General features: G+C 45.4%; 1 protein-coding gene across 1 annotated transcript; it reads left to right on the top strand.

Moving 5' to 3' along the window:
- The first annotated feature begins 10,232 nt into the window (after positions 1–10,232).
- Positions 10,233–20,236, top strand: LOC132828913 (ubiquitin-conjugating enzyme E2 R2-like). Its single transcript, XM_060846109.1, has 5 exons — positions 10,233–10,708; positions 12,092–12,178; positions 12,353–12,450; positions 12,611–12,745; positions 17,728–20,236. The coding sequence occupies exons 1-5, from the start codon at positions 10,532–10,534 to the stop codon at positions 17,942–17,944; spliced, it is 714 nt and encodes a 237-aa protein (XP_060702092.1). The 5' UTR covers positions 10,233–10,531; the 3' UTR covers positions 17,945–20,236.
- The last annotated feature ends 2,029 nt before the right edge of the window (positions 20,237–22,265 follow it).

The following is a 22,265-nucleotide window of genomic DNA, read 5'->3' as shown; positions in this document are numbered from 1 at the left end:
GTCTGTATCATCCAGTTCCAGACCCAGTGAAGCCAGGATGCTATCTCCAGCCCATTCCCACCAAGCCATGAATACATTAGCAACAAATATTTTCCAGCCAGGGAACAGTATTGATATTAAATCCCAAAAAGCCATCCTATGCTTTCTTCATCCATCTAGCGACATGCTGTGCTCCATCATAAGTTCACTGAAGACTTAACATGAATGAGGTGAGATTAGCTGAGTGTGAATGACCATCACTTGCTGCAGTCATAATGTTAGTGTGATGTCGTGCTACATTAAATCATTGCAGGGGAGGACATTACGAAGCTAACACTAACATTAAAAAACTGGAGGTTGATTTGAAAATGTAGGGAACAGAAAGTTTCAGAAACTCAAGAGAAAATGAGAGCGGTAGCATGAGGGCACTTGTACCCAAATTCCCAACAGGGTTGGAATCCCTCCCAGTCACTAAGGTGGAGTACACAATAGGCAGGGTAAATGGAGGCAAGCAGACAATTTTACACCAGCCTTTGAATAGGTTCAGTCTGTAACTGACTCCCAGGTGTTTGTTATTCTACATATAAACACCCTGAACCCTTCAATTAGATTGCAGTCTGTAACATACTGTTGGGTATCTGTTATTCTACGTATAAACTCCCTGAACCTCTTGTTCAGATTCCAGTCTGTAATCCACGCCCAGGTATTTGTTATTCCAAATATAAACACCTCACTCCATGGCTTAAACACCTCTCTGGAGTGTAATATTAGATTACCATCTGTAAGTTGCTCCAGTTAGACATCGTAATGATCTTAGTTGATGGTACCACTAGACATATCAGATCCGACAGTGAAATCTGGCCTGATAACTGATCATTTATTTTTAGTTGACGTGGTGATTGATAAGGCTGCAGTTTCTTTAACAGACAGACGAGAAGTCTATTATTACAGAAAAGATGAAAACAAGAAATAATCTATTATCTAAATATTGGACACCACAAACACAAAGCAAAACAAAGTCTCATCTACTTCCCAATAGCATCACTTTACAGTGATTCAAATCCAGAGACATTAACTGTCTGGAATTATCTTTCACTTTGTTGTGGCTGATTTTCCCCAATTGTTACCGGTGAAGTCTGATCAGAGAAACTGGATCAGTTTGGGTTAGATTCAGTGGAGTTTAGGAGAGTGAGGGGGATCTCATTGAAATCTATAAAATCTAACAGGACGAGACAGGGTGAACACAGGAAATATGTTCCCAATACGGGGCAGTCCAGAACCAGGAGTCATGATCTAATGATACAGGGCAGGCCAGTTCAAACTGAGGTGAGGAGAAATTTCTTCACCTGAAGAATTATGAACCTGTGAAATTCTCAACCATATTTAGTCATTGGGACCAAATACTATTTTTTTTAAGAAGGAGATATGTTTAGTTCTAAGGACTAAAGGGATCAAGGATGTGGGAGCAAGTGGGAACAGGGGACTAAGGTAGATGATTGGCGGGCTCGGAGAGCTGAATAGCCTACTCCTGTTCTTAGTTTCTGCATTTCTTTAAACATTAATACTCATAAAACTTATATGTTAGACTTTTTCAACTTTTAAATAGCTTACAGATTTTTAGCCAAACACTCCTGGTCTGGAAATTAAATTTTCTGATTGATTTTACTACTTTCTGAACGGTTTTACACTTTTCTTTAAAAGTGACCCCATCAGTATTCCTCCAAATTGCCAAAATCTTTTAATCTCTTGGTTAACATAAGACAGGAGTAGGAGTAGGCAATTCTATAGCGTCATCTCTGATCTGCTCTAGGCCTCAACTCCTCTTTCATGTCAGTTCCTCATAGCCTTCAAATCCTGTTTCAAAAATCTACCACCACCTTAAACCTCAGTGATTTTGCCTCCACTACTCTGTGGTACATCCACTACATCCAGGCAAATTGATTCCTTTGTATCTCAATTTTAAATAAGTGTCCCCTTATTTTGGAACTATGTCCTTTGGTTTGAGATTCCTTCACTAGTCGGAATCTCTTCTCAACACCTACCCTATCAGGCCTCCTCAAAACCTTATGTTTCAATAAGATCACCCTCATTCTTCTAAACTCCAATGAATAATGGCTTCACCTTTTTAGTTGTTCTTGCTAAGGCAACTCCTTCATCGTAAGGATCAAGTCTGTACACTGTGTTCCAGATACAGCCTCACCAGCACCTTGTACAGCTGTAACAAGCCTTCCCGAAAGTCTAATCCCCAGCAATAAAGGCCAAACATCCATTTGCCTTAACTGCTTTTTAAAGATAAACTCAACCCTGGGATTATTCTGAATCAAAAATGAACTCATCACCCTCAATGTTTAGACTCACTCATAACCAACACAGTCAGACATCACTTGACACCAGGTTATAGTCGAACAGGTTTATTTGAAATCACAAGCTTTCAGAGTGTTGTCCCTTCATCAGGTGAAGTGAGAGAGAAGCGCACACACAATGTATGGGGAGAGAGATCAAAAGATCATACAAATGGTGTGAATGGGGTGTCGAATAATAAGTCTCTGCAGGTAATCTAAAGTGTCAGATGGTGTGAGTAAAGTGTCAACAGCTGAATAACAAGCAAACTGTTTATAAACTGTTTAAATGAGGCAGAGAGATGGTGGTGCTGGAGACAAACCAAATGACTGGAATAACATGATAGTTATAAGAGTCACTTGCTGAGAGTCTAACCAAATTAGTAATTATTCCAAAGCTGTACAAACTAATATGGTAGGGAGATCATAAACAAGTTATCAAGATGATTGTGTCAAAACAGGACAGCAAGGACAGAACAGTGTGGTAGGGGAACATGTTTGATTAGATTCCCTACAGTGTGGAAACAGGCCCTTTGGCCCAACAAGTCTACACCGACCCTCAGAAGAGTAACCCACCCAGACCCATTTCACTCTGAATGATGCACCTAACACTACAGGTAATTTAGCATAGCCAATTCACCCTAACCTGCACCTCTTTGGACTATGGGAAGAAACTCATGCAAATGCAGGGAGAATGTGCAAACTCCACACAGACAGTCAGCCTAAGCTGGAATTGAACCTGGATCCCTGGCGCTGTGAGGCAGCAGTGCGAAACCACAAAGCCACCGTGCCGCCCCACATGTACCCAAGGTCATGATGAAGGCCGTCTTCATGGGTATGGAACTTGACTATTCGTTTCTGCTAGGCAATACTGCATTGTTGAGTATCTTGAAGGCCGCTTGGGAGGTTGCTCACCCAAAGATCGGAGGCTGAATGTCCTTAACCGCTGAAGTGTTGCCTGACTAGGAGGGAACACTCCTGTCTGGCGATTGTGCTTTCATCTGTTATCATTAGCATCTGCATGGTCTCGCCAGTATTCCATGCTTCAGGGCATTCTTGCCTGCAGCATATGAGGTAGACAATATTGGCTGAGTCTCATGAGTATGTACCATGAACGCAGTGGTTGGTGCTCCCATGTGTGATGGTAGTGTCTGTGTCGATGATCTGACATGTCTTGCAGAAGTTGCTGAGGCAGGGGTTGTATGGTGTGGTTGATGCTGTCCTGAAGGGTGGGGAATTTGCTGCGAATGATGGTCTGTTTGGCGGTTGTTTGATGGTGAGAAGTGGAGGTGTAGGGATGATCTTGGTGAGATGTTCATCATCATCAACATGTTGAAGGCTACAAAGAAAATGGCATTGTCCCTCCGCTCCAGGGATGTGGTGGATGACAAAGGGTACTCTATTGGTTGTATCCTTTCTCTTGTCGTCTGAGGAGGTTGTTGCAGTTTCTTGCTGTGGCACATCGCAACTCTCAATCAATGAGTTGAGCGCTGCATCCCGTTCTTATGAGGGTGTCCTTTGAAATCTTTAGGTGTCCGTCCCATTGCCCCTCACCTGAGCAGATCCTGAGTACACACAGGGTCTGTCTATAGGGAGTGCTTCTTTAATATGTTTAGGGTGGAAGCTAGAGAAGTGCATGATATGAGGTTGTCCGTGGCCTTGTGGTAGAGTGAGGTACTGAGGTGACCGTCCTTGATGGAGATAAGTGTGTCCGTCCAAGAATGAGACTGATTCTAAAGAGTAGTTCATGGTAAGTCTGATGGTAGGATGCAACTTGTTGATATTGCTATGTAGTCATTTCAGTGATTCCCTGCCATGAGTCCAGAGGAAGATAATGTTGTTAGTATATCTGGTGTATAGCATTGGTCGGAGGTCCTGTGCAGTAAAGAGGTCTTGCGCAAACTTGTGCACAAAATGTTGGTCCCTGTGGCTGTTCCATTTGTAGTTGTTGAAGGTGAAAATGTTGTGATCGAGAATGAAGTGGATGAGTTGTAGGATGGTGCCTGGAGATTGGCACTTGTTGGTATTGACTACCGAGGCTGTTGCAGTGATTCCATCATCGTGTGGGGTGCTAGTGTAGAGTGCCGAAACGTCCATTGTGACAAAGAATGTTCCTGGTTGACTGGTCCTTGATGCTGAGTTTCTTAAGAAATCTGTAGTGTCGCAAGAGAAGCTGGGGGTTCCTTGTACAATGGGTTTCAAGATGCCCTCGACATAGCCAGAGAGGTTCTCACACAGGGTCCATTGCCAAATACGAGGGAACATCCAGGTGTGTTGGCTTTGTGTATCTTCAGAATGCAGTAGAATTCTCCTATGTGAGAAGTACATGGGATGAGAGTACGTAGGATACTCTGAAAGTCTGGATCAAAGGACTTGTTGAGTTGACGCCTGTGTTCTTTGGTCAGATTGGCAGGTTGTTGTCTGTAGTGTTTCTGGTTTTTCAGTTGTTGGAATGCATCTTTGCAATAGTCTGTTCTATTCTGTATGACAGTGGCTTCTGCTTTGCTGGTTTGATGACAATGTTGCAATTGGTCTTGAGCATGGATGGCGTTGCGTTGTGCTTGGGTGACGTTCTGCACAGCCTTGTGCGTGCAGCTGATGGTTTGGATGTTAATGCATCTCTTGATGGCTCCAGCATACATGTTGAGCCTAGGACAGCATCTTCCAGAGGCGTCTAATATGACTCTTTAGTCGTTGCACCAAGGATCTCTCTGTCAACTGTTCCGGTTGTCTCATTGGGCTCACTGCCGAGATTTTGGGGTTCATGGAAGGATTCCCAGAGTCTTATTTGCCTGAAGAATTCCTCTGGTCTTGCAGTAGACACAATGGGTTCCATTTTGGTAGTAGGGCAGAAACTGAGCCCTTGGCTGAGAACCCTGGGTGAAGGGTGCGGTTAGACAAGTTGACAATGGTGACCCCTCCACACTTCTGTATCTGAAAAATCTCCCTTGCTGTCCTGTTTTGACATCGTCTTGATAACGTGTTATGATCTCTCTACATTCATTTGTTTGTACAGTTTTGGATTACTTACTACTTTAGTTAGATCCTCAGCAAGTGACTCTTATAACTATCATGTTATTTTGATCGTTTGGTTTGTCTCCAGCACTAAATTTATTTTTAAATTTTTGTAATCATCTCTTTGCCTTATTTAATCGGATTATAGGTCATTCTTTCAGCTGTTGACACTTTACTCACACTGTCTGACACTTTTGATCACCTGTAGACTTATTATTCGAAACTCCACTCAAGCCATTTCTTTTGATCTCTCTGCCTATAAATTCTGTGTCTCTCACTTCATCTGATGAAGGGGCAGTGCTCTGAAAGCTTGTGATTTCAAATAAACCTATTGGACAATAACCTGGTGTCATGAGACCTCTGACTTTGTCCAACACAGACACCTCCACATCATAACCAACACAGTATAAACAATCTTCCAATGGTTGCCTACGCTCTGACACTTATGGAGTTAGGTGAGTGGTCTGGAAAGACTGTCTGAACTAGTCACTCTTTACAAATGTATTTCATTAAAATGCCAATATTAGATTAGATTAGACTTACAGTGTGGAAACAGGCCCTTCGGCCCAACAAGTCCACACCGACCCGCCGAAGCGCAACCCACCCATACCCCTACATTTACCCCTTACCTAACACTATGGGCAATTTAGCTTGGCCAATTCACCTGACCCGCACATCTTTGTGACTGTGGGAGGAAACCGGAGCACCCGGAGGAAACCCACGCAGACACAGGGAGAACGTGCAAACTCCACACAGTCAGTCACCTGAGTCGGGAATTGAACCCGGGTCTACAGGCGCTGTGAGGCAGCAGTGCTAACCACCGTGCCGCCCACTTCTAAATCTCAAACTCAAAATGATATTAATACATACACATATCAGGCATCTTTCACCACAGTGAAGTCCATCTCTGCACTCCCTCTATGGCAATATTATGTTTCCTGAAATAAGGAGACTAAATCTGCATTCAGTTTTCCCGATCTAACCGTGGTCTAACCAAGCTTTCATAAAAGACCTCACCACTCTTGTACTCAAATCCTCTTGCACTATAGGTTAACACTCCATTAGCTTTCTAATTGCTCGCTGCATTTGCATGCTCGCCTTCACTGACTTATTCACAAGGTCATCTTTGTACATCTACGCTTTCCAATCTCTTACCATTTGTTTTTTCTACCAAGTGGATAACCTCACATTTTCCCACAGTATATTTGATTTGCAATCTTGTGGCCCACTGACTAATCCTCTCTAAACTCTTCTGAGAGAAAGTGAGGTCTGCAGATGCTGGAGATCAGAGCTGAAAATGTGTTACTGGAAAAGCGCAGCAGGTCAGGCAGCATCCAAGGAACAGGAGAGTCGACGTTTCGGGCATGAGCCCTTCTTCAGGAAGCTTCTGAAGCTGCTTTACGTCTTCCTCACAACATACATATTCACACTTAGCTCTGTATCATTCGCAAATTTGTAAATATTGTTTTAATCCCCATGTCCAACTCAGTGGTATATATTGTGAACAGCTAAGACCCAAGTACTGATCCTTGTAGTAACTCATGAGTCACAGTCTACAAACATGAGAATGACCTACTTATTCCTACTTTGGTTTCTGGTTTTTGGCCATTAATTAACCCGTGACAGTACATTACCTCCTATGCCAATTCGAAGTTTTGTAACCAGCATTCTGTTGAGGATTTTATCAAAAGACATTTAATAATCTTAAGCATACAATGTCCATTGACTTTCTGTCAGTTTTTGTGTGTAACATCTTAAAAAAAGACTCCAACAAGTTTGTCAAACATGATTTCCCATTCGCAAATCCATGCGGACTGTCCAATTATTAACCAGGTATCTCTTTATCCCATCCTTTATAATAAGTTCTAGTACTACTCCTTAATGTAAAGTTGTTGGGTCTGTAATTCCCTGTTTTCTCTCTTGCTTCTTTTATAGAATCCCTACACTGGGCAAACAGGCCATTTGGCCCAACAAGTCCACACCAACCCTCCTAAGAGTATCCCACCCAGACCCATTCCCCTACCCTATCACTGTACATTCCCCTGACTAATGCACCTAGCCTACACATTCCTGAACACTATGGGCAATTTAGCACAGCCAGCTCACCTGACCTGCACATCTTTGGACTATGGGAGGAAACCCACGCAGACACAGGGAGGATGTGCAAACTCCACACAGACAGTCACACCCAAGCTGGGATTGAATCTGGGTCCCTGGCGCTGTGAGGCAGCAGTGCTAACCACTGAGCCACGGAGCCAACTAAATGGGTGAGATTCTTAATGAGTACTTTGCATTGGTATTCTCTGAGGAGAGGGACATGATGGATGTTGAGGTTACAGATAGATGTTTGATTTCTCTAGGTCAAGTTGGCATAAGGAGGGAGGAAGTGTTCAGTAATCTAAAAGGCATTAAGGTGGACAAGTCCCCAGGTCCAGATGGGAACTATCCCAGGTTACTGAGGAAAGCGAGAGAGGAAATAGTTAGGGCCTTAACAGATATCTTTGCAACACAAGTGAGGTCCCAGAGGACTGGAGAATTGCTAATGTTGTCCCCTTGTTTAAGAAGGGTATCAGGGATAATTCAGGTAATTATAGACATGAGCTTGATGTCAGTGATAGGGAAGATGCTGGAGAAGATACTAGAGATAGGATCTATTTACATTTGGAAGAAAATGGGCTTATCTGTGATTGGCAGCATGGTTTTGTGCAGGGAAGGTCATGTCTTACCAAATTAATAAAATTCTTTGAGGAAGTGGTAAAGTTGATTGTGGTAAGGGCTGTTGATGTCATACACATGGACTTCAGTAAGGTGTTTGATGAGGTTCCCCATGGTAGGCTGATGGAGAATGTGAAGTTGCATGGGGTCCAGGGTGTATTTGCGAGATGGATAGAGAACGGGCTGGGCAACAGGCGAGAGTACTGGTGGAAGGGAGTTTCTCAAAATGGAAAGCTGTGAGCAGTGGTGTTCCACAGGGATCTGTGTTGGGACCACTGCTGTTTGTGATATACATCAAAGATCTGGAGGATGGTATAGGTGGTCTGATTAGCAATTTTCAGATGACAATAAGATTGATGGAGTAGCAGATAGTGAAGGGACTTACAAAGAATACAGCAGAATATAGATAGATTGGAGAGTTGGGCAGAGAAATAGCAGATGGAGTTCAATCTGGGCAAATGCGAAGATCCAATTCAAGAGCGAACTATACAGTAAATGGAAAAGTCCTGGAGAAAATTGATGCAGAGAAAGATCTTGAGTGTTCAGGTCCATTGTTCCCTGAAGGTGTCAAGAAGGCATACAGCATGCTTTCCTTCACTGGACAGGGTATTGAGTACAAGAGTTGGCAGGTCATGTTACAACTGTGTAAGACTTTGGTTCAGCCACAATTTGGAATACTGCATACAGTTTTGGTCGTCACATAACTAAAAGGATATGGATGCTTTGGAGAGAGTGCAGGAGAGTTCAGGAGGATGTTGCCTGATATGGAAGGCACTAGCTATGAAGAGAGGTTGAGTAGATTATGATTATTTTCATTAGAAAGACAGAGGTTGAGGGGGGACCTGATTGAGGTGTACAAAATCATGAGAGGTACAGACAGGGTGGATAGCAAGAAGCTTTTTCCCAGAGTGGGGGACTCAATTACTAGGGGTTACGAGTTTAAAGTGAGAGGGGAAAAGTTTTAGGGACATCTGTGTGAAAAGTTCTTTATGCAGAGGGTGGTGCGTGCCTGGAACGCATTGCCAGCAGAGGTGGTAGAGGCTGGCATAGTAGCATAATTTAAGATATATCTAGACAGATACAGGAATGGGCAGGGAGTAAAGGGATACAGATCCTTAGAAAATAGACGGCAGGTTTAGATAGAGGATCTGGATCGGGGCAGGCTTGAAGGACCGAAAGGCCTGTTCCTGTTTCTGTGCTCTAATTTTCTTTGTTCCTTCTTAAATCGTGGGGTAATGTTTGCTGCTTTCCAATCCACAAGAATTAAAGTATTCCAGAATGTATAGAATTTTGAAAATAATCAATGTGCTAGCCAGCTCTCTAACCACCTCCTTAATACTCTGGGGTGAAGGCCATCAGTTCCTGAGGATTTATTAACTGTCAGCCCCATTCTTGTTGGTAATACCAATTTCCTTCAACTCCTCATTCTCTCCCACATTTTTCAGCTGTTGCTACATAAAGTTAGGAATAAAATAGCTTGTCCTCTAGTTGGCTCCCCCCAATGTGCTGCTCTAGATAAGCATCCCTAAAATAGAGTCCATACATTGTCCTTCTGATCCCACTTGTTCTGTTCAGTGTGTCTCCAATGCCTTTTCCTCCTTATCTGTGCTTGTTAAACATCAAATGTTCTTGAATATTCAATTCCTAATCCTGGTCACCATGTACCTACTTATCTCTATTTGTGCCTTAAGACCACCTACCTTGTTGTGAATGCTGTGTGCCTTCAGAGTGTACCCAACTTTGTCTTTTAACAAGACTTGTTTTATCCATCCAATTCCAGTGCCTGCCTAGTAACTAATCCCTCTATTCTGTTGCTGAGATAAATTCAAGGCTTGTGTAAAGTGGAGAACCTCTAATTACAGCCACTGTCGAATAACTTGTGGAAGTTCCAGTAAGTCAGGTCCATGGGTATTCCCATTTAGGTGCCATTCAGTCCAACGCCGTTGGGGGAATGGTCCACTGGCCGCGGCAGAAGACTACATCTCCCACAATGCCCGGCGCTCCATTATCACGTGATTCCTTTAATTGCGTGGCAGCCCGAAGGGCCGGCTGCCTTCCGATTGGTCAAGCTTGCTACCATTGCTCGTTGACTGGTGGCGCTTGTTGTTCCGTGTGCTGATTGGTTGAGAGCGGTACCGGTCCTGATTGGACACATTGTGATTTGTTACTTTGTGGCGGTGCTGCGATTGGTCGGAGCCGGTGACGGGGGCGATTGTATCCAGAGCGCGGGGTCAGTGACTCGGAGCCGAGTCTCCGGCCACGGGCCACCCCCCACCCCCCACCCAGAGCCACAGCGGAGATCCCCACCCCCCAGCCCCCCACCCTCACAGCGGATACCCTTCCCGGATAGGCCCCGGACCTAGAGCGGATACCCCCCAGGACAGGCCCAAGACCCAGAGCGGAGACAACTCCGGACCGAACCCACAGTCAGTCTCGTCGCAGCCCGGCCCGGGGGCCCGGCTCCGGCTCCGGCCCCGGCGGCCATGGCTCACCAGCAGAGCAGCAGCTCCCAGAAGGCGCTGATGTTGGAGCTGAAGAGCCTCCAGGAGGAGCCGGTGGAGGGTTTCCGCATCACCCTGGTCGACGAGTCCGACCTCTACAACTGGGAAGTGGCGATCTTCGGGCCGCCCAACACTCACTACGAGGGCGGCTACTTCAAGGTGAGGCCGAGGCTGAGGCTGAGGCCTTGGGCTGGTCCGGGAGGGGGAGGTGGTGGTGAAGCTGACGGATGTTTGGGGGCTGTTGGGAGGGGCCTGTGTGTTCAGTGACAGTTTGGAGGGGGGTGGTTGGTGAAATGGTCCCTGGGGTGAAGGGGATAATTCTCCCCCAGATTTAGCTGGTGTTGGGCTGGGTGGGGGTGGGTGTATTTGTTCTGTCTCCAGCCCGGATGGTGCAGGATGTGGGGGTTGGGTTTGGTGCTGATTTCGTACAGACATTTGGAACTCTGGGCTCCGAGTGTGAGCCGCCAATTGGCCTGGAGATCCCTGGATCGGTGGGATCTGAGTCCTCCTCTTCTATAGACTGATTGAGATCTCCTTCGTGAGACACTGTGGTGGAGTTTTATAACGTGGAGAGGCCGTTCAGTCCATTGTGTCTGTTCCAGTCATCAAGCATCTATCTACTGTAATCCATTTGCCAGCACTTGGTCCATAGCCTTGTATGATGTGGCATCTCAAATGATTATTGAGCTACTCTTAAATGCTGTAATAATTCTTGGCTATCACCCTTTTAAGGCACTGAATTCCAGATACACAACTCTTCTGCAAATGAAATAAAATCTGCTCTGGGTTGCAGTTCCTATTAACTAGTTAAAAGTAAATTACTGCGGATGCTGGAATCTGAAACCAAAAAGAGAAAATGCTGGAAAATCTCAGCAGGTCGGCAGCATCTGTAAGGAGAGAAAAGAGCTGACGTTTCGAGTCTAACTGACTCTTTCTTAAAGCTCTTTCTTCAGAATCTCCTGATATATAGTTTGTGCTTCTTCTGGTCCTGTTCATTACAGATTTCCATCTCTACCATCACCAACTGTTCAGGGTGAAATTCTGGAGTTCCCATTTGTCCCCCTTGAAAGACTCCTTTTAAAGCTGACCTTATCTCTCCTGCACCCTCCTGTTTGACTAAATTTCTGATCACCTGCCTTAATATTATGGCTTATGTCAAGTTTTGTTTCATAATCTGGACATGTTAAAGATGTTACAAGAATACAAGTTGCTTTGCTTGGTTCCCAGTGTCAAGCCCACAATCACGCGAATTTACTCGTCAGTGTCGGCACTTATCGGATAACTACGTTTTTCTCAGGAAATTTGCAAGCTAATGTGGGTGGTGTTCTGTTTTAAATTGGTTTAAGAATGAATATTGGTTCCAGGACACGAGGAAGAACTTATTTGTTTTGCAGAAATGTACATAGGATTGTTTACAGCCAGAAGTGACAGATGAGTCTTTGAATATTTCATCAGAAAAGCAGCCCTTTTGGTAGGGGGGGTCAATATTGGAATTTGGTGTCCCTTGCTTGCCTAAATGCTGCTATTTGTTTCCTCTCCCAGGCGCAATTGACATTTCCTATGGATTATCCATACTCTCCACCCACATTCCGCTTCCTCACTAAGATGTGGCATCCCAATATCTATGAGGTAAGCTGAGCCTTTTTTTTGTGTGGGGTGCAGAAGAGTAAGTTCATGGGGCTGAGCAGTGCTTGGACCCTCCACAGGGTGGGAGAAGTGGGGAGGGGCAGTGGGTCAGAGTCAGGAGCTTTGAGATTGTCCTGTGGGAATGGGTGCTGAGGAAATCTTTCTCTCTCCCTGCAGAATGGGGACGTGTGTATTTCAATTCTGCATCCACCAGTCGATGACCCGCAGAGTGGAGAGCTCCCCTCTGAGAGATGGAATCCCACCCAAAATGTCAGGTACAAGCTCCATAAATCAGTGCAATTGTTTTCACAGGAGTCTGCTATAAGTTGTGTTTTGAGTTGCTGCTTTAATGTGCTGTGTCTCCCCTCCCCTGTCTTACCTCTAATCTCCGGTTTTTGCCTGTACTTAACACTCTCTCTTCCTGATTCACGACAGGACAATTCTCCTCAGTGTCATTTCACTGTTGAATGAACCAAACACGTTTTCTCCTGCTAATGTGGATGCTTCAGTGATGTTCAGGAAGTGGCGGGACAGTAAAGGAAAGGATCGAGAGTATGCAGAGATTATTAGGTGAGTCTAAGTCTGTCTAAAATCTGATCGATATGGAATATGATTGTGTGAGTTTCTGTGCTATGGCTAAGACTTGGTGCTGTAGCTGGCTGTTGTGGTTAATGTGATGACCTGGAGCTCTGCCTGGTGATATGTGGAGTTGCTAAAAAGGGCGAGATTGGCCAAAATGTTTCACTATTGCACTTGGACCAAATCAGAGTCAGAGTCTCGGCTACTTCAGCTGAAATAGCTATCATCACGGCTACAAACTGGTACAGTGAAGGATTGGAAGGAAATGGAGGTTGTGCTGGAGTTTATAATGAGTTGTAGTCTGGGGACAAGGGCAGGAGCCAGAGCCAGGATGATTTGAGTGTACTGTGGTATATCAGGAGATGACTGCTTGATGGTGTCTCCCAGGGACCTGCATTAGCTTTTTGTGGTTCTATAAATGGTTTGAATGAAGGAGGGGAGTTTACAGCCAAGTTTGCTAAAGACACAAAGGTAGATGCCGTGATAAAATATATCAGATGCAGCAGGAAGATTTGTTTTATTTGTTCAGGGCATGGAGTTGGAGTTGCTTGTGAAGATGGTAAGCCATAGCCTTGTAAGTAAATATCCGACACAGACGTTTCACACACAATTGACAAATCGATTATATTGCTGTGTGGTGTCTTGAGTAAGGATGACAGATTTCCATCCGTAAAGATCATTAGATGCTGACCTCATTCCAGCCTTGGTTCAAATGTTAGCATAGTTTGAGAAAATTTGTAGCTCAGGTTGAGGTTCTGGATGTAGGTTTGCTAGCTGAGCTGGAAGGTTTCGTCATCTTCAGTGAGCCTTCAAATGAAGCACTGGTGGTGTAACCTGCTTTCTATTTCTATAGAGTCATAGAGATGTACAGCACGGAAACAGACTCTTCGGTCCAACCCGTCCATGCCGACCAGATATCCCAACCCAATCTAGTCCCACCTGCCAGCCCCCGGCCCATATCCCTCCAAACCCTTCCTATTCATATACCCATCCAAATGCCTCTTTCAATGTTGCAATTGCACCAGCCTCCACCACTTCCTCTGGCAGCTCATTCCATACACGCACCACCCTCTGTGTGAAAACGTTGCCCCTTAAATCTCTTTTATATCTCTTTTTCCCCTCCCCTCACCCTAAACCTATGCCCCTCTAATTCTGGAATCCCTCCCCCCAGGGAAAAGACTTTGTTGATTTATCATATCCATGCCCTTCATAATTTTATAAACCTCTATAAGGTCACTCCTCAGCCTCCAACATTCCAGGGAAAACAGCCCCAGCCTGTTCAGCCTCTCCCTGTAGCTCAAATCCTCCGACCCTGGCAACATCCTTGTAAATCTTTTCTGAACCCTTTCAAGTTTCACAACATCTTTCCGATAGGAAGGAGACCAGAAATACATGCAATATTCCAACAGTGGCCTAACCAATGTCCTGTACAGCCATAACATGACCTCCCAACTCCTACTCTGATCAATAAAGGAAAGCATACCAAACACCGCCTTCACTATCCTATCTACCTACGACTCCACTTTCAAGGAGTTATGAACCTGCACTCCAAGGTCTTTGTTCAGCAACACTCCCTGGGACCTTACAATTAAGTGTATAAGTCCTGCTAAGATTTGCTTTCCCAAAACACAGCACCTTGCAGTTATCTGAATTAAACTCCATCTGCCACTTCTCAGCCCATTGGCCCATCTGGTCCAGATCCTGTTGTAATCTGAGGTAACCCTACTCCTACTTTCTTTAGACTCTTCTAAGGATTCACTCGATCTCTCCTGTCTGTACCTGACATATGCTTCCTTCTTTTTCTGAACCAGACCCTCAATTTCTTTAGTCATCCAGTATTCCCTATACCTACCAGTCTTCCCTTTCACCCTGACAGGAATATACTTTATATGGATTCTTGTATCTCATTTCTGAAGGCTTCCCATTTTACAGCCGTCCCTTCACCTGCGAACATCTGCCTCCAATCAGCTTTTGAAAGTTCTTGCCTAATACCGTCACAATTGGCCTTTCTCCAATTTAGAACTTCAAGTTTTAGATCTGGTCTATCCTTTTCCATCCAGAATTATGGTCGCTGGCCCCAAAGTGCTCCCTCACTGACACCTCAGTCACCTGCCCTGCCTTATTTCCCAAGATAGGCCAAGTTTTGCACCTTCTCTAGTAGGTACATCCACATTCTGAATCAGAAAATTGTCTTGTACACACTTAACAAATTCCTCTCCATCTAAACCTTTAACACTATAGCAGTCCCAATCTATGTTTGGAAAGTTAAAATCCCCAACCATAACCACCCTATTATTCTTACAGATAGCTGAGAGCTCCTTACAAGTTTGTTTCTCAATTTCCCTCTGACTATTGGGGGGTCTATAATACAATCCCAATCAGGTGATCATCCCTTTCTTATTTCTCAGTTCCACCCACATAACTTCCCTGGATGTATTACTGGAATATCCTCCCTCAGCACAGCTGTAATGCTATCCCTTATCAAAAATGCCACTCCCCCTCCTCTCTTGCCTCCCCTTCTATCCTTCCTGTAGCATTTGTATCCTGGAACATTAAGCTGCCAGTCCTGCCCATCCCTGAGCCATGTTTCTGTAATTGCTATGATATCCCAGTCCCATGTTCCTAACTATGCCCTGAGTTCATCTGCCTTCCCTGTTAGGCCCCTTGCATTGAAATAAATGCAGTTTAATTTATTAGTCCTACCTTGTCCCTGCCTGCCCTGACTGTTTGACTCACTTCTTCTCTCAGCTGTACTTGCCTCGGATCAATCACTTTCCTCACTATCTCACTGGGTTCCACCCCCCATGACCACTTTACTAGTTTAAATCTTCCCAAGCAGTTGTAGCAAATTTCCCTGCCAGTATATGTTTGGGTTCCCTTGGTTTCACTGGGACGCTTGGACCAACCAACCCAACCATCCCGTGGCTCAACACTTTAACTCTCCCTCCCACTCCACCGAGGACATGCAGGTCCTTGGACTCCTCCATCGGCAGAACATAACAACACGACGGCCGGAGGAGGAGCGCCTCATCTTCCGCCTGGGAACCCTCCAACCACAAGGAATGAACTCAGATTTCTCCAGTTTCCTCATTTCCCCTCCCCCCACCTTGTCTCAGTCGGTTCCCTCGAACTCAGCACCGCCCTCCTAACCTGCAATCTTCTTCCTGACTTCTCCGCCCCCACCCCACTCCAACCTATCACCCTCACCTTGACCTCCTTCCACCTATCACATCTCCATCGCCCCTCCCCCAAGTCCCTCCTCCCTACATTTTATCTTAGCCTGCCTGGCACATTCTCCTCATTCCTGATGAAGGGCTCTGGCCTGAAATGTCGAATTTCCTGTTCCTTGGATGCTGCCTGACCTGCTGCGCTTTAACCAGCAACACATTTTCAGCTTCAAACATCTACTGCCCCTTTGTGTATTTACAGATGTGTGCAACTGATCCCTTCAGAAGCATGCCAATCCTCTGATGTCAGCTGGGGTTTAAATACAGGGTCACTCATTTATTCTTTCACTGAATGTTTTAGGAATTTGTCTTCCTGGGAGAAGTGACAGAGATCTTTCCAGGTGTATCTTTACAAATTTTGTTGGGAAGCTGGCATTGTGAATTGTTTATAGAACTGGAAGTCTAACTGTGAGAAGTTGAGTTGGAGTGGCAGGTTTGTACTCGGGTTCAGTAAATAAATAGTTTCCTTGAATTTTGCCAACTTAATTTCAGAATCCATCATCAGTGAAAACCATTTCCTAATGACCAGTCTTATTCCATAAAGTAGTCCCTGTTTAGCATTTGAGTTTCAGTGCAACATTCAAACAACTACTCCTTTGACTCTGATGGTGTGACCATTAGAATTCTGGTTGAATTTGAAGTGTTTGCACTGCTGTTAACTTGACAAAGCATTCTAGAGAAGTTTTTGTCTGTTGTTTGGCTAGTGAACCACTTTAATCTTGCCTCTTCCTTTGCGTCATCTCGATTCTATCCCTGTCTCCAGCTGCGGTGGAGTGAAGATCACTTTTTCTCTTTTGGTTTCCTTTGACCTTTCTGTCATCTTTTTTGGCATCACTTCCCTCCTCTGTCCTGGTATCACGTATCAGTGCTCCTGTCAGCCGAAGTGTTTCTGAGAGTGACAGGGACCACCCAACAGATGTATGTAGACCTCACCAACTGTTAATCTAAGTAGTATTTCGATGTGCACAGGGCTGTGGACCAAGTGCTGGAAAATGGGGTCAGAATAGGTAGGTGGCTTTTGACGAGTGCAGGCTCTATGGGCCTAGTGCTGTTGACCTCTGATTCAGATGTGACACGTAAACTTATGAATCAGAGCCATCCAATGGATTTTTATTATTAACTGGGGAGTAAACATTGTTCATGGAGCCAGCCCCTGTTTTTCTTTTGAAAAGATCTGAGTGGCAGAACTCTGTTCACCCAGGAGAGCAGGAGGGACAACTGTGAATTGCCTGTTTCAAATGATGGTACTTTCTTGATGGTACCCCACTGACTGTACTCAGAGCTGTCCTGTGTCTGTTCCTCAATCAATGTGGATTTCTGACAATGATACCAGACTGACCGCGCGGGGAGACTGAGCAGATGGAAGTAGCGGGTTCTGGATGATGTGTGACAGGTGGAGGTTTTGGCATTGGCTCTTTCACATTAGCCACTTTTGCAGGAATGCAGAACTCGAGGGTCAGAAATGTAATTCAGGAGAAACCTCATCACTTGGCAAGTGGGCTATTGTGGGATTCACTCACACGGGGTTTAGCTGAGGTGAATGCTGCCAATAAATTGAAGGAGAGGCTGGATTGACATAGGAAACGTCAATTGGAAGGATCTGCTGATGGGGTGACATGCAAAAGGGGTGGGAGGAAGCCCATGGGCTGAATGGCCTGCGTATGGCTTTCCTGGTAAATTCTGTTGAAGCCTTGCTCGTCTGAATCTTCACTGAATCTGGAAAACCTTTTTTTTTATCTTTCTTAGAAAACAGGTTTTAGCCACCAAGGCAGAAGCAGATAAAGATGGCGTGAAGGTACCAACCACCTTGGCGGAATATTGTGTCAAGACTAAAGCTCCTCCACATGACAATAGTTCGGACTTGCTGTATGATGACCTGTACGACGATGATATGGATGATGAAGAAGATGGTGATGCTGATTACTATGATGACGATGACGACTCAGGAAATGAAGAATCATGACCATCATCGGGCAGGAGGGAGGTGACCAGCTGACCCCCTCCTCCCTGCTCCCCCCTCCCGTCCCCTCCCCCTCTCCCTCCCCTCCAGGGGCTTAATGGCTGCCCTTGCTCTGAGCCTGAGACCAGGCTGCATTGCAATATTTGTTGTCCCTCCCACCCCTTCTCCTCAGTCAATATATTTGGGGTCTGTCACGTCACTGCTGTTCCAAAATAAACTGTTTCCTGGCTGGGAGGGGGAGAAGAGGGGATTGGTTATTTTCGTTTGAGGGTTGGGTGGGGGGGGTGGGAGGGAGGGGCTGGTTTGTATTCTTGTTTCTGGCGCTGTGTCTGTTTTTGAAGCCAATGGTGAAAGGTTTATGGGGGATGTGCTGCATCACTCCATGTAACTTGCTGATAAAGATTTGCCTCTGATGATACTAACTTTCTACCTGATAGTCTGGCCCTTTCTTCCCCTCACGTCTCTCCTGGAGTGGAGTCTGTGTCCACTCTAACCGCTGCTGCCAAATCACTGTCCCAGGAGCTTTCCACTCTGATCCGATTTGTGTTGAGTCGCTCTCTTTTTCTCTCTCTCTCTTTTTTTTTTCTCTCTCTTTCTTTCTTTCTCTTTCTTTCTCTTTCTTTCTCTTTCTTTCTCTCTCTCTTTTTCTCTCTCTCTCTCTCTTTTTCTCTCTCTCTCTCTCTCTCTCTCTCTCTCTCTCTCTCTCCTGCGCAGTTTGCTGTCTCTGGCTGCAGTCGTGTAACTCTGCCCCTGAGTAACGTTGAATGACCTTTCGCCAAGACCTGGTTCCATTTCCTCGGGAGGGTATGAATTACAGGTGGCACAGGATAGAGATCCTTTCTCTCTAGGATGACCCTATGCACCCCCTACCCTAGCCCTGTCTGCAGCTTGAAGCTTCACTGCCACTGACCACCTGTTAATCTGTCGGGGCTGGTTCATGTTGGTTTTGGAGGCTGCTTCAGCAACATGCCACTGAGACTGAACACACTGATCTCGTTGCACAATCTGTCCCACAATGCTTTGCTTCCGTTCTGTCACAACGTTAAAGTTGATGTATTAATGATGGAGACATTGTGAGATGCAAGTTTTAAAAGGATGGTTTTTTTTTGGTTAAACCAAAGCCCTTGAATTGCCGCTGTCCTGACATTAGCAACTCTGAGCCACAACTCTCAAATTCCTCCCTCTGGAAGGGGGAAACAGAGAGAGTGCCAGTTCTGAGTCAGCCCAGGCCAGAGGATGAATTAATTCACAGTAATTCAGTTTTGGGTTTGTGAAGATGGCTCCAGGCACAGAAGAGAGGGATTCCTGTGCAACCTGAAAACAGGCCTTGTTGCCAAAACACAAACTTCCTGACTTGGAAGTTGAAGAATTAAGACCTGACTATTTCCATCATAATTCATTTTCAGAAGAATTTCTAAAACTGCATTGCGGGATCAGCCTAAATCCTGATTCTCCACTTGAGTGACTGATCATTATGTTTGTGCATAGCCCTAGACATTCTATGTCTTCACAGTGATTTAAAATTGCAGTGTGAGTCAGCCTGCTCAGGTGCCTGTACCCTGTGCAGAGTCACCATCTCCGGGAGGGAAATCTGCAGTTGTGGTTTTCTGTCCTGGCGTGTCTGACCAGGCTCTGAGCTGGAGGGGTTGGGCTGACGGTCATTCAGTGGTTGTCCTGCACTGGGATGTGAGCAATGTTCCTCCAATCTGATTTGGATAATTGAGAACAATGTGTAACATTGAGCTCCTTGAGAACGCATTGTGAAATGCTATGTGGTAATAGCAAACTTTGGAGCCTTTCCTGATGCCTGGATCTGGTTTCTGCACCTCTGGCTGCTGACTGTCCAAAACCATAGCCCCTCCCACCCCTACCCCCCTGCAGGGAAAGGGAGCGAGGTGGACCCTGGGCATCTGACTTTGGCAGCATTGTCTGCAGAGAACGGTTGCACGTCCCAGTGTCCCACTTGCAATCTTTGCTTGGAGGTTTTGTTTAGGATTGCGATTCCTTCGTACCCAAAACCCTTGGTCTACAATGAGCTTTGCTCTGGGATTACTCTGACTACCCAGGTGAGTGCAAGTCTCAGGTGAGGGACTTCCTTTTGATCTCCAGCAGCTGCTGTTCTTCCTGATGCTAGGCAGCTCGAAGCTAACCTCAATCTGAAACAGGAGGGATATTTATCCAGGAGCCCCGTGAACAGTGGCTTTTGTCCATGTTTGCTGCAGCCGGGAGTTAGCAGTATTTTGATTTTTAGTCGTTATTTCTTTGTTTTGAAATTGAATAAAGGACTTTTCAGGAGCCTGTCTGTGTTTGTGTCACTGTGAAGCTGTTTCTGACTTGCCCTCAGTATTGGGTGTAATCCGTGTCTCCTCCCCCACCCCGATACTGGGCTCATGCTGAAACAGTTACTGTCGTGGAAGCCTCAGGCTGACTGGAACAATTGCTGGATCTAAACGAGGCTTGTTCATGCAAAGCTTCATGTCTGAAGTCTCTAGTTTTATTTGGCTGTCTCTGAAGCCTGGATTAGCTTTTACCCACCCTCTTCCGGTCCCCAAGGTTGTATTCAAACTGAAGGGAGGTGAAGTATTTAACAAGTGGGACTGGGGCTGTGTCAGGCTCCTGCTGGGTGCTCCCCGGGACAGCAGACATGGCCCTGTATGAGAACACTCTGAAATTCATTGTAAGAATGTGCCTTCAATATGTTGCAGGAATTGCTTTGCATTTCTTTGTGTGCAATCTCAATGTCCTGAGTCACTTTAGGGCATGGCAAGATCCCACAGAAAGCCAATGAATGAGGTAATGACGGATCTTGATGTTTCTGGCAGGACTTCACAAAGTGTGGTCATAAGGCAGCAGTGGTCACCATGGAATCCCATGTTGTTTCTGTGTCCTCCGCTTGTGGATTGACTCAGCACTGATAGCAGACTACAATCCATAAATAGTGAGTCAGAAACCTGAGCAAAGCCACCACAGCAGGGCACGGATCCAGGGACGACAGCCCTTGTGCTTAAAGAGCTTGGGGTTGGACTGGAATTCAATTACCAGCCGATAGCTGTTTTGATTCCACCATTCTCTCTGGATTGTAGAATGGGTTCCCTTCCACCACCTCTCTCTTTCTTTCCCCCCCCCCCAAAAAAAAAACAACAAAAGCAATGTGTTTTGTGTGCACTTGGGGAGATGATGGCAGGGCAACATTGGCAGTGCCTATACTCGGTAGCAATTTAAATCTTTCGAGGACCATGCACCAGTCTATACCACCCACGTGACTAAAATCACCTTCATTCAAGAGAGAGTCAGTTCAAAAGAAAGAACTCGGAGGGTTACAGGCAGCGAGAGGAAAGCATCAAACCAGTGCTGTCCAATTCCGATCCAGTCACGCCGAGCGTGAGAGCACAAACCCAGTAGTTGATATTTTCCCACTTCCAAACATTGACTCAATGCGATAGGTTTTTGAGGGTCTGTGGGAAATGCTTGAAAGAGGCCACCTTTGTTGCTCATTCACAATTGCCCTGGAAAAGCTTGTGGTGAGCTTCCTCCTTGAATCAAAGATATGCAGAAGGCTTTTAGGAAGGGAGTTCCAGGATTTTGACCTGGAGACACTGGAGGAATGGGGAAATATTTCCAAGTGAGTGGCTTGGAAGAGAATTTGCCGTGTTCCCATTTACCTGCTGCTGCTGTTCTTCTAAGTGGTGATGATTGTGTGGAAGGATTGTTAGATTCTCTTATTGGAGAAGATCTTTCCCTGGCACTAAACCAAGATATTGTCTAGGTCTTACATTTGGATTTTCTGCTTCAATGTTGAAGAGTTCTGGATGTAGATTTGCTCACTGAGCTGGAAGGTTCATTTTCAGACATCCCATCACTATGCTAGGTAACATTTTCAGTGAGCCTCACGATGAAGCACTGCTGATGTTACCTGCTTTCTAATTATATGTTTGGGTTTCTTTGGGTTGGTGATACCATTTCCTATAATGATGGCATTTCCTAATCTTTTTCTCGGGATGGTAAATGGGGTCCAAGTCAATGTGTTTGTTGATAGAATTCCTGTTCTGGAGGTCAGGCAGCATCCAAGGAGCAGGAGAATCGATGTTTCGGGCATGAGCCCTTCTTCAGGAGTCCTCACTTTCTCCTAGAATTCCTGTTATGTCATGCTTCTAGGAATTCTTGTGTGTTTCTCTGTCTGGCCTGTCCTGGGATGGATGTCGTGTCCCAGTCAAAGTGGTGTCCTTCCTAATGTATGTCAGGATACTAGTGAGAGTGGGTCATGTCGTTTTGTGGCTAGTTGATGTTCATGGATCCTGGTGGCCAGTTTTCTGCCTGTTTGTCC

The sequence above is a fragment of the Hemiscyllium ocellatum genome, chromosome 28 (assembly GCF_020745735.1).
Source record: "Hemiscyllium ocellatum isolate sHemOce1 chromosome 28, sHemOce1.pat.X.cur, whole genome shotgun sequence".
Taxonomy (NCBI): Eukaryota; Metazoa; Chordata; class Chondrichthyes; order Orectolobiformes; family Hemiscylliidae; genus Hemiscyllium; species Hemiscyllium ocellatum.
Note: the sequence above shows the minus strand (reverse complement) of the source record. Positions and strands in the feature narration are given on the sequence as shown.